At 48.1% G+C, this 12041-nt stretch overlaps 1 protein-coding gene across 1 annotated transcript in view; it reads right to left on the bottom strand.

Moving 5' to 3' along the window:
- The window catches only part of BMP6 (bone morphogenetic protein 6), a 94699-nt gene extending 91560 nt beyond the window's left edge, over positions 1-3139 (bottom strand). The window contains exon 1 of the mRNA XM_075744991.1: positions 2167-3139. Coding sequence (XP_075601106.1) covers positions 2167-2593 — 427 coding nt within the window. The 5' untranslated portion in view covers positions 2594-3139. The remainder of the gene's footprint in view (positions 1-2166) is intronic.
- Positions 3140-12041: the final 8902 nt, after the last annotated feature.

Raw genomic sequence — 12041 nt, 5'->3', positions numbered from 1 at the left:
CTCAGCCCGTCAATTTGCCAACCTTCTGGTAACAAACAATCACGTTAAATGACATTATGGTTTATGACTCGGAACTTGGAAGTCGATGAGAAATTTCTGCAGTTGATTCATACTTCCTGAGACTCATAACTAGCATTTCAATCGCAGTATTTTACTACATTACATGAATAATTTTCCTTGTTGTTACATAAGTGTCTAGATCCCCAAATTATCAGAACTGATTTGAGTCATATGAATGGGGTTTTTTTATTTTCAAGAGAAACAAATACATTCAGGTCTACTGTCTAATATTGCTCTGCCAGTACTTTATCTAGCAGGGTGCTAAATACCTTCTAGAACACCACATGCTCACATTTCTCCCTGAAATCAGCTCCTCTGGGAACCTCCCAGCCCCTTGCAAACACCTTGCTCTGCATCCTTCAAATAAAATGTGCTATGGGGATTGCTTACAGACAACTACAGCTGCCACCGCGCTTCTCAAATTCGCAGCGCCAAGTACAGGTCCTGAAAGTCCCCGAGGCAGCAGCTCTGTGTGCTGAAAGGACAGGGAGGTTTGGGGAGGCTGGGAGGGGAGAAGCACGGCAAAAGGGAGCACAGAAGCAGCTGCCCTTTGGACTCGAAACCCGTACAGTATTCCCACAACGCAGGGTCTGAGCGAGACACAGACCACGCTGCCTTCATTGATGGATCGTTTCGGGGTGACTCAATCAAAAGCATCAGAGCTCTGAGATGACAGCACCACCTGTGCACCCCCGAGCTAATTTTGAACAAGAAGGCTAAGACCCTGACAGGTATTACCCTCCGCGGGACGTGGGGCCCATGGGGCGCTGCACTGCTGCGAGGGCTGCGTACCCCAGGCAGCTCAGCTGTACCTGCAGGAGTTGCAGTCACCTCAATTTCAGCATAGACAAATCCTTCAACAAACATCCGCAGCGCAAGGGGGGCACTTCTGACCCACTGTGGGTCTTTCATCAGTTAAAAAAAAAAAAATAATCTCACAGCCTCAGGGACTTGAGCTAAAATTGTTCTAAACATATATACCGTGGTGCAAAGCTATTGAGCACACCTACCAGTGCTGGTAGCTTCCCACTGCAGTGATGTACCACTGCTCTAGATGAGGAAACATGCAACTATTTGGTTGTTTGGGGTTGTTTTTTTTTAACAAGACAAGTTGTTCACAGGTATCGTCGTTCTGGTGTGCAGCTCTGGAAGCACTAGTGAAAAGACAGTTTTCAGCCGACCGGCTACGACACTTGAGCTTCACAGGAATTCCCTAAAAAAAGGAACTGCAATTTGCCAACTGAAATATTTTCATTCTCCGCATTAGGCTGAGTCTAATTACACTGTTTCCTTATAATTGCAGTCTAGAATTCAGGGCTTCTTCAAGTAAAAAGCCTAATGGCTTTCCCACTGAAATTCCCACCTCGGAGCCCTTCACATCAGTAACATGCTGACAGCATGATTTGTTTGAAGAGCAGGCTGATGTCTAACAGAACTTATTTCAAGATTTCTACATGATACACATTTTTATCATGTTCCTGGACTCAATCACCAGAATATCTGAGTGATATTATACAGAGTCATTATAGGACTAATGTATATCCTATACATTAGCTCAGATCCTTCAAAAAAAAAAAAAAAAAAAAAAAGAGGTCGGGGACACCGTGGAGTGGCATGGGACACTTTGCTGCAGCCCCAGAGCCATCTGTGCCCTGCTGGACCTCGCACGGAGTGAACGCGACTTGCGCTCCAGCGCGGCCCCGACCGACTCCGCTTCCCAGGAACGAGAGCAGGGTGGGTTTCATCCTGAACGACAGGCTCTGACCGCTATCATCATAACGACGACAAAAAAGACTACTAAAGAAAATAATAATACCCCCTTTACTTTCCTGTCCCCCTCGGGGTTTGCGTTCTAGGGCTTTTTTTGGTTTGTTTTGTGGGTTTTTTTTTACCATTTGCGAGAGGGACGGGAGGTTTTGCCCTTCACCGAAGCGAACCGCCCTCCCGGCCAAACCCCGCGCAGCCCTAGGCGCGTCCCGTCCGGCAGACCTCCGACCCCGCCGCCCTCTCCCCAGGGAAAGAGCCCGCGGGCGGCGGTCCCGGCGGGACACGGGTGTCCGCGGGATGTCTGGTGGGTGCTTGGGCTCCGCGCACCCCGGCACTCACCCAGGTTGACGAAGCTCATGACCATGTCGGCGTCGTTGAGGAAGGCGCTGTCCTGCGAGCTGGGCAGAGGCGGCGGGGCCGGGGGCGGCGGGCGGCCGCTCCGCTCCGCGCCCGCGCTGCCCTCCGCGCCCTCGGCCAGGGCGTGGTAGAGGTCCAGCATGAAGCGCGGCGCCGCCGTCAGGCGCCCCGGCGGCGGGGCCGACGGTTCCCGCGGCAGCGGCCGGGGACGGTGGGGCAGCCCCAGCACCGAGAGGATCTCCCGCTGCATCTCCCGCTTCTCGTGCGACTTCAGCCGCCGGTAGAGGAAGCCCGAGGCGGCGGCGGGTGGCGGTTCCCCGCCCTCCACGGGCAGCGCGGGCTCCGCGGGGCGGCAGGCGCCGCTCAGCAGCGCCCAGCAGCAGCACAGCCAGGCCAGCCGCCGCGGCATGGCGCTCGGCCGGGCGGAGGCAGGCGAGGTCCCCGCTTCCCCCTCTCCCCGGGGGCTCCCCGCCGCCCTCCAGCCCTCCCCCCCCGCGGCGGCTATCGCCCGGGCCGGCGGGGGGCAGCCAGGCCAGAGGGGCTCAGCGCTCGCCCCCAGCGCCGCGCATGGCGGCCCGCGGGGACCGCGGTGCAAGCCCCCGCCCGCCGCCGCCGCCGCTCAGGTGCGGCGGGGCCGCCCCCGGCCCGGCCGCTCAGTTCGCCATGCCCCTGCCCGGGGGCGCAGCGCCGGGCCGCGGGGTCTGCGTGTGGGGGGAGAAAGAGGAGGAGAAGGAAGAGCAGCAAACTTTTCCCCCTGCCAGGGAGCGAGCGAGTGAGCGGCTCCTGCGGCTGCAGCCCCGGTCCCCGCGGGCTGGCCGGAGCGGGGCTGCTGGCGGCGAAGGCAAATCACCAGCGCGCCCGCCTCTCGGCGGGGCGGGCGGCCGCTCCTCCGGGGCGGGGAGCGGGCGAGGGCGCAGGTAGCGCGGCCCCGCGGGGGCGGGCGGGGGGTGGGCAGCGGAGCAGGTTAAGAAGCGCCGGCCCCGTCGGTTGTCACCGGTTTCTTGCGCTGGAGCGGCGCTCCGCAAAACAGCGGCGGTGGCCGCCTCAAGCCTTGTGTCTCTGCTGGCTTGTTTCCTTTTAAAAGAAAGTTTTCGGCCACCCTTCCTGTCCCCAGCCCTTAGGTTATTTGTCCTGAAAATAGGCGGAGCGCTACCTCTTCTAAATCTGTAAAAGCCTTACAGTTAATTGTAAAGGGTTACAGCATCCTGCAGATTTTTTTTTCTGGAATACCTTGCACAACTGAGCATGCAACACTGGTAAATGGCCGGGTACAGGTACCCCCCACCAGCTCCGGTCGATGAAGCACCAATCTGCACTGTGAAACAAATCACACTGCTACTAAAACAAACAAACAAACATACCTAACGTACAGTAAAGGTCTAAGGTTGCAGCTCGGATTTCAGCCCTTTCATAAAAGAGAAAAAAACCCACCCAACACTCTACTAACGGCTGTTAGGACGAGCGAGAAGCAGCTCTCACATATGCTGGTCTCTGACTCTTGCTCGGGTTGGATGAGTAACTCCAGGCTAGCCCCGCTGAAATCAGTGCAATTGCTCTGGGTTTGAACTGGGGTAATTTCAGAGGAGTTGGCCCCGAGAATAATATCTGGACCATTTGAAGTCACTGGCAAAATTTCCATTAACTTTATTAGAATCAGAATCTGGCAATAAGCTCGTATTCAGTTTCCCAGAGACACAGCTGAGAATATTCGAGACAGAATATGTTATTTTCAGAAGTGGAGGTTACACCGAGTATTCACTTACGTGAAAGCAAGGTTACAGATGGCTGTTTTAACTGCAGTAGTCAAGGAACACCGTAATACTGGCTATTTAAAAGCCGGTTTTGGAAGGAAAAAAAAGGCATCTTTAAAGAGATTTGAGCACAGATATTATGGGGGTGGGAGGGAAGAGTGTAGAAGTTGCTTTTGCAACTGTTTCACCCCCCCCCCCCTTTTTTTTTTCTCCAATTTGTGAAGATGCTCAGAATTTGGAAGTGGGGGTGAATGTGACAGCATGGACTCAACACGCTCCTTTTGGTATACTGGACCCCATTACCTTAATTAAAGAGGTCTGCATCATCCCATAAGGAGCAGGGAAGGCAGTGTCCTGGGAAACTTTTGTTCTGCTGATTCATTTATCCACTTTTCCCAGAGCAATGGGGCTGGTTTGATTAAACAGGGAGAGGAGGGCTCACTACCAGAGAGGAGATGAGGAACACCCCTCTCCTTCTGCCAGGCGGTGCAGGATCCCGCTGGGAAAACCCAGGCTCCCGGGAGGAGAGGCCACTGCACAAGCTGTCCTGCATCCCTCCCAGCCCACCAAGGAGGGTTTTACAGCCCCCCTAGGAGGAACGTTTGGAGGCTGGGAGGAAGCACAGGAGCCCTGATGTCAGTGAGGGAGATTTCCCAGGCAGGTACTTATCCTGCAGGTGGTGAGGGAAGAGAGCAGCCACTCCTATGCCATTCACTCCCAGTCTCTGAGCCTGTTTGGATGTAGTTTATGTTGCTGTCTTCAGCAGAGCTTTGTAGCCTCCGCTTCCTGTTTTGACAAGGACAGAGGGAAGTGTCCCATTACACGGTTATCTCTGAAGAATGAACCCTTCCATCTGAAGTGTGTCCCCAGTTCCTTTTAAAGTCAGGCAGAGATGGTGCACATTTAGCAATAGACACCACTAAACTCCACGGGAGCTGTTGGGCGTTTCTGCTTCTCTGATGCTCAAATGTGTATCACCTATAGTTTTTTATTCTGAAAGAAAAATATTTGAAATACTGCCATTTGCATAGGGCTTACTGCAATAAATAGCAGCTGTAATAACAGCTGGCAGCATTTGGGCATCTGAGTTTGATGCCGTCTGGGGATAGGGGGAAACAGCGAACCTTCCAGTACTTCTCTATAATAAGTTATCTTATTCTTAAGGTAAGTTCTGGTGTGTAGCTAAGAAGCTAAGACCCTCCTTAGGAAGTCATTGCACCTTTTGTGAAGTTTAACTTAAGTCTTTCACTTTTTTTTCAGCAGTGCTTCCTAGAAATGTATGCTACTTATCCCTAGAAGTGCCTCTTGCCTGTAGATGTGAATCCTTTACTACGGGTTTCAGCTAATGTTATCAGACCTAGGAAAGTCACTGTGTCACTCAGCAACTTGCTGAGGGGGTGAAAGAATTAAGTCATCTTATAGAGGTCACCTACAGTGATAGATTTCAGATATTCATTCCTGCCATCTGAAAGGGCAAGTTTCTGCAAAGGATTTTAAGACTTCGGAGGAGAGCTGAATACCTAAGTCTCTGAAGGAGCTCAATGGCTCCATATTCAGCAACAGCTGCAGGCTGACACACACGTTTTAAGAGTTAATTAAGCATATATTGCAGTGCTACTGGCAAATTTTTTTTGCTTGCCAAAGAGCCTTCACAGCATGTCCGCCATCCAAAACTCTGTGGTAACATATACTTTCACTCAGGCTTTCCTTTCGCTGTCCTATCTTCAAAAACGCTGTGGATCTAGGCTTCTGGGTATCGTTCAGGTCATCAGATTTCCCTGCTCATGACGGACATCTGGTGGCAAAGCAGAGAAACTCGGGTCTGTTCCTGGAAGGTTCCCTCGTTGGCAAGTTAGCAATAAAACGTTTTTTTAGTTTTTCTCTTAAAAAAAAAAAAAAAAAAAAAAAACAACAAAAAAACAAAAAAAACCCACAAAACCACAGCAAAAAAAACCCCAAAAAACTAATAATTGAAAGAGGTGTCCACTTACCCTCAGAAAAAACCTTATTTAATTTTCTGCCTGTAAGATAAACTTCGGTCTGTGTTCAAAACCCACACCTGCTCAGTGCTTTGTTGGGGAACATACTGCCATGAACAGAGCCCCTACCCCACAGGACTCCCGTCCAAGATGTGGCGTGGTGCCAGCGAGGATTAACTACAGCAGTTAATTTCTTCTGGCAGTGCCAGTGTTTAGGTTGTATGCAATTAAAGCTGAGCTACCTGTTTCTAGTCAAAAAGGATTCATTGGGTTTTTGGTTGTCTTCATTTAGCAAATCGTTCCTTGCTCTTATTTAAGCAGATTAGGTTTCTTGGTTGTTTTATGTACAAGTTGTGAGGAGCAGTTACAGGCATAGGAAGCGCTGAAATGGTAAAAAGGCAATTTAACTTGAGTTGGAAGCTTTCAGAATAAAACAAACAAGAAAAAAAATAGAGAGGTTCCATTACTATGCCTTAAAATACACCATCTGTACTCATGAGGAGGTATATGCAAAACCTTTGCCAATGCTCTTAGGTGTACAACCTCCCAGGTACCAGGATTACACAACTCTAGCAGAATGATACACCTTGGATTTAACTTTTTTTCAGGACTAATAATATACTTTTGAATACAGCGTGGACCTTACTATTCTAGGGATCCCTTCTCCACCTCCTGAAAACAGAAAAGACATTTGACTTCTATAACTTTGCATTCCCACCTTCCCTTCAGCTGAACCATTGGCTGCCAAAGCTCCTGCGACAAACCCAGGCTCCTGTGCTTACAGGGTCAGCAAGGACGCCGCAGTAGGGGCAGCTTCTCTCTTCACGCTCATTTTGCCAAGAAAAGGCGGTTGGCTTTTTTTTAAAAGCAATGTGGAGAGCTTTAAGTAATGAAGAATGACATTTGCTTTCTAAAAAACCCCTATGTTGTACAATAATGACATAGCTGGGACGGACTATTTTCAGTGCTGCACTTGGAGAGGTTGAAAATGCAAACATGCCTCCTAATTTTAGTGTACTGGTTTCCAAGATCTGCTTGTGAAATGGGAAAGTGTGGTTGAGTATAATCTTAGTTCAAAGATTGAAGCAGGCTAAAACCAGTGTTTGCTATGAAAGCTCAATTTTTTCCTTTCGCTTGCTGAACTTATTTTCTCCACTGCAACTAGGGACAGTTGAAAAATAGTAACATCATCTTATTTACACATACCAAACCACTACTTTCTTTACTCAGAAATCTCATCTAAAAATATGCAATGATGATTTCCCAGATCAGAACACTTGAAAAAAATGGTTATAAATATTAATTCAACGACACGACTGGACTGCTCTCCTTGCAAAAGCAAACAGCTAGAAGTGAAGCAAGTCCCGGTCTGCATTTCACAAACAATTCCAACTCTGTTCCAACCCTGGCCGCCATCTCCACCCTATCAAGGATATACTTATGTGCAAACAATTATAGCTTAAAGTTTATTTGAAGTCAACAATATCAAATATTAAGGGAAACTGACCTGAAATGGCAGCAATTAAATATTAATATATCATATCATTAATGTATTTTCTCTGAGTCTTTTCATGGTATTTGCACTTCATTTTATTTTTGCTATTAATACTTTTTCTGTTTAAAACTGCAGAAAGTAAATCATTGACTATAAAAGGGAAACAGCAAAATCTGCTCTGTACTGGCTGTGAATTAGACCCAGTAATCTAGAAAGGCAGTTAGCTCACTCTCAATTCTACACATAAAAAGTAAGTGAAAGGCCAGTAAATGTAGAAATATGTTGGCCAACATGAGGTAAGAGTCTACCTTTAGCCTGCGTACAACTGTCACAGGTAACAACAGTAGCAAAGGTGCATCTTGTAATACATATAAGCTGGGTTGCAGGCATACCTGTGCTGTCATCAGACCTTCTGCCGCTGTGCAGATCCACCCACGTCTGTTGTGTAACGATTACACCAATGCAAAAGACACAGTGCCGCGTCCAGCCTGCATAGACGGCTTCAGCTGGAGTTTGCGTCCTCCGGTGGGGTCTCAGAGAAAGAACTAAATTTCTTCTGAACCATGAAAACTAGAGAGGTACCTGGCTGTGAGCACATGAATGCTGCAAAAGAGACGACGAGGAGGAGAGGTCCTCACACCATCCTCCACTGGTGTCGGCTGGTGAGCTGTCAGCTGATGTCCCTCCATGTATGTTATCTGGGGTACAGAGCAGAAAAAATTAAACACAGATTGAGGTAGCTCATAATGTGAGGATGAACTGGAAGACTGTTTTTAGCAGGTAGATCATGACCTTGAAGCTCATGTGACATACAATGAATGGATGCCAAAACGTCTGTATGATAGGTTAAGGTTCAGAAAGGATCAAGGGGTAAAGGGGAGTCCATATGTAGAGTAGAGCTTTACCAGACTCTCCATTTCCAAATATTTGATCTGGATTTATGTTCTAATGCTTTAAATTAATAAACATGTATTACTAACCCTAACTCTGGCTTACATTTTTGTTTAGCAATTAATTTATGTTTATTCTTTTTGCATAGAGCTGCACAGAAGCAGAAAGTTTTTCTGTTAGGCCAGTTCAGCTTTAAAGCTTGGGAAATTAACAGCATAGGGTAAATTAATAGAAGAGCCCTCTTTCAAGCATTGGAAGCTCTTTTGAAGCTTGCAGGAGCTGCCATTTCTGCCTTTGTGCCAGTGGGTATTTCAAACGGTGAGCTCTGTGAGCTCGTAAAAGCCATTCCAATTGAGTAAAGAAGCTGGAAAAACATGAATGGTTTCAAATACTATTTATAGCTTCAAAATGTGCCACGTGTTATCAAATGGGAGTTACACTTCACAGGTTTAGAAAGCTTTTAATCCAAACAGTCTATCCATTATAAAGCTGTACACCCAACACACCTAGGTTCCTGTTTCAACTCTTCATGTTTTCTTGAAAGGGGAAAGGCTCCCAAGATAGCGCAGGACTCTGCATTAGCCAGTGACTAGAATTAGGAAATAATTTCTATTTCAATGTCATAAGGAGGGGGTTCAGATGTTTTCCCCCAGATATTACACATTTTTATACAAAGGAAAAATTGTATTTTTGAGATACAAGGGCCTGGTCGTCATTTTTTGTTTTGGAACAGAAAAAGAAAAAAACAAAGCAGCAAGACCAATGATAATAACTGAGGAAAGAACAGCTGTTAAAATTGCTAACAAATATTGCAGAATGGGACTGGAAAATATCCTGGAGAGAACAAAACTAGGGAAAAAAAAGTTCTGAAATCTTATTTAAAGTAACTCTGACGAGGTCTGCTCTGACCAGTGTGCAAAATATGTCTTTTCAACAACACTTTTCAATAAAATTGGGATAGACCCAAATAGCATGAGGCCACCGCAGGGACTTGCCAGATTATTTAAGTTTGAAAATACAAACGCCGTTCCCAGCAGCATCCTGTTGTAGAAGCAGCTGTACTCAGGACTGCTTTTCCCTCACCTATTTGCACACAGGGGGTGAGTCTTCAGAGTCCCTAAGCACCCTCTAAAATAAACGCTGGAGATTCTTCCCTGCTGCATTAGGCTCAGAAGCTGTTTCATACCAGAAAGCCAAGCGGCCCCATGCCCATCCCACCCCTCCCCAGCCCCGGTGGATGTCTCACCTCCTGGGTAGGGGACCTGCAGGGAGCACAGCGGGCAGCTCAGTGCCTTCTCCCATCCTCAGCCGTCTCTGAGGCTTCCCCGCTGCCGTCATACCCCCTTCTTGCAGCAGAGCTGCTACTAAGGGGTTCTCTGCCTTGTGGCCTCCTCAGGCTCTGGGGGATAAAACACATTTCCTACAGTTCTTTGCTGCTTGTGGGCATTTCGTAGATACCGCTCAGTTTCATTCACATTCGCTTTAAAAGATGCCTCATACAGTGCCAACCCAAACATGGGTATTTTAGGAAAAAGCAGGGTCTCGGAAGGCACGCTGCACAGGACAGCAAGTCTACAAAGGGATTTTTAGACATCAAGAACTGTAGCAGCTTAAAAAACTTTAAAAGCCCTGTTGTCTTATAGCTGAGCTTTTTCTTTCATACTTCAGGAACAATACACTCCCTCATCCCCCAAAGAGGATATTTTTCAACACTTGTCCTTACTGTCATGGCTAATAGCCTTACAGATTAGTTCCTTAAGGGAACTAATTCAGCCAGGAGGAAAGGGGACATGAGTCGTTCCCAAACACCATTTAACATTGAGATTTAAGAGATGCACATTGCAATAATCATTTTGTTAACAAGTCAGGAGAAGAGCTGAGGTAAGCGGCAGTCATATATCAATTTAAGCTGAAGAGATGCAGCTGCTACTGTGCGCTAAACAAATTTCCATGCCAGCTCAAGATGAGGTAAGTCAGAAAAAGAGTCTCGTCTTTTTTCTTTCTGCAGGAAATGTTTAGAGGCTGATAGAAAAGATTTTACACATTTGCCTTCTGGAGGTAGGTCCTACAGTGGCCACAGAGAAAGAAATCTGGTTTCTTTAAAGGCTATTAGGAGGAAGCCTTGTAAAAAAATGTATTTCTGTGTTCTTAGCCTTCTCTAAATTAACAAAATCTCCTCCTTGGTGAAGCAAAAGTGATAACCAGCTAGTAATTGCATTGCTTATGGGAGGCTTCAAGTTTCCAGAGCAACAGCACGCCTGTAATGCAAGGCTTGTCTTTGTTGCACTGTTGGCCCAAAACAGAGCTCAAATTTTCTGTCTCAGCCAGCTCGCACACAGACTCCAAAGCCTCCATCCTTCCTGTGGGATGCCTGCAGCCCAGACCAGGCTGAGCCCCGAGGGGATGCAGGCTGAGAGGTTGCGGCTGCCGATGCTTGAGCTGGGAAAATCAGCTGGGACATGGCAACTCCATGTTGTTGGGCTGTAACGCAGTGCGGCTGCTCCCTCCAGCTAGCACACCCACATGGGTCAGCACGACTCTAGGTGCGGGCTTGCAATCATGGCACTGAAAAGCAGGTAAGACCTGCCCTTGCCAGCCGTGGCCCCTGCAAGCCATTTGGGAAGGACCTGGGCAGCTGATCCGCTCTGGGCCCACACGGGTCTTTGCTCATATGTTAAAGGGTGCCTTGCGTGGGGCGGAATCAGTAACCCCTAACGTATTGGTACTGTTTTCATATTTAATAAGTACAGCACTGTAATAAATAATGTAAAACAATAAATAAATAATGTCAACTAGAAGATAGGATTAGCTTAAAACAAGTACCTCTGGTGTGTGGGAGTACCTTGCCTGTGCTGAGAAGGCAGCTCAGCTGAGAGAAGTTTTGGGGAGAGAGGAGAGCTGCATCCCCTTTTTTGTACCGCGCAGATGGTCACGTTCAGGACAAGGTCTTTGCACCTCACTGATCCTTTGCTGTCAGACTGACACATGGCCAACTTCAAATAGCTTATTCTACTCTGCGTCAGGGGACTCTTCAGCAAAAAACCCAACAGCCTCAGGAACAAGCAATTAAAAGGTCATTTCCAGGCACCTTTGAGATATTTGTGTAACTTTGAACGTCACAGCTCAGACACCAGAAGCTGCGCAGTTGCATTAGCGTGATGGTCTGCCCAGGCTTTCTAGCCAGACCACTGCGGCTAGCCTCTAGCTCGTCAAGCTGGAGTGCTGGGACAGCCCCTGCGGACATGCCTGGGGCTGCGGGACCCTCACTTTTCTGTTTCGAAATTAAACGTTGTCGGGACTGCTCTCTGGGACTGAACCCCCAGGCAGGGAAGGCTCATGTCCACATCACCGCTCCCTTACTCTCCAGGACTGCTGCTGGTCTGTGCTAGCATCCACCCATCTCAGGAACCATCCCAGACAGCACTACCTGGCCCAGGCCAAAATAATGCCCAAGACCGCTGTATTCAACCGTACAGATGATCCTGTCCCAGGATCTAGGAATGTAAGGGGACACTCCTTGGTGTACGGGCACAGAGGTAGCATGGGTGCCTACCAAACCGTGATGCAGGCTGGCCGCTTCGTGAGCATCCTTTGTGGTAGCACAGGGAAGGGCACCACTCTTGGGCCTGGGCAAGCAGCTGCAGATCTGTGCTGATGTGAATTAAAAACATGACTCATTTCAAAAGGCTACCTGAGGTTTTGGGCAGTTTTTTCTGTCTGCTGGGAAGAACTCCCAGTGGA

This window comes from Balearica regulorum, chromosome 2, assembly GCF_011004875.1.
Source record: "Balearica regulorum gibbericeps isolate bBalReg1 chromosome 2, bBalReg1.pri, whole genome shotgun sequence".
Lineage (NCBI taxonomy): Eukaryota > Metazoa > Chordata > Aves > Gruiformes > Gruidae > Balearica > Balearica regulorum.
Note: the sequence above shows the minus strand (reverse complement) of the source record. Positions and strands in the feature narration are given on the sequence as shown.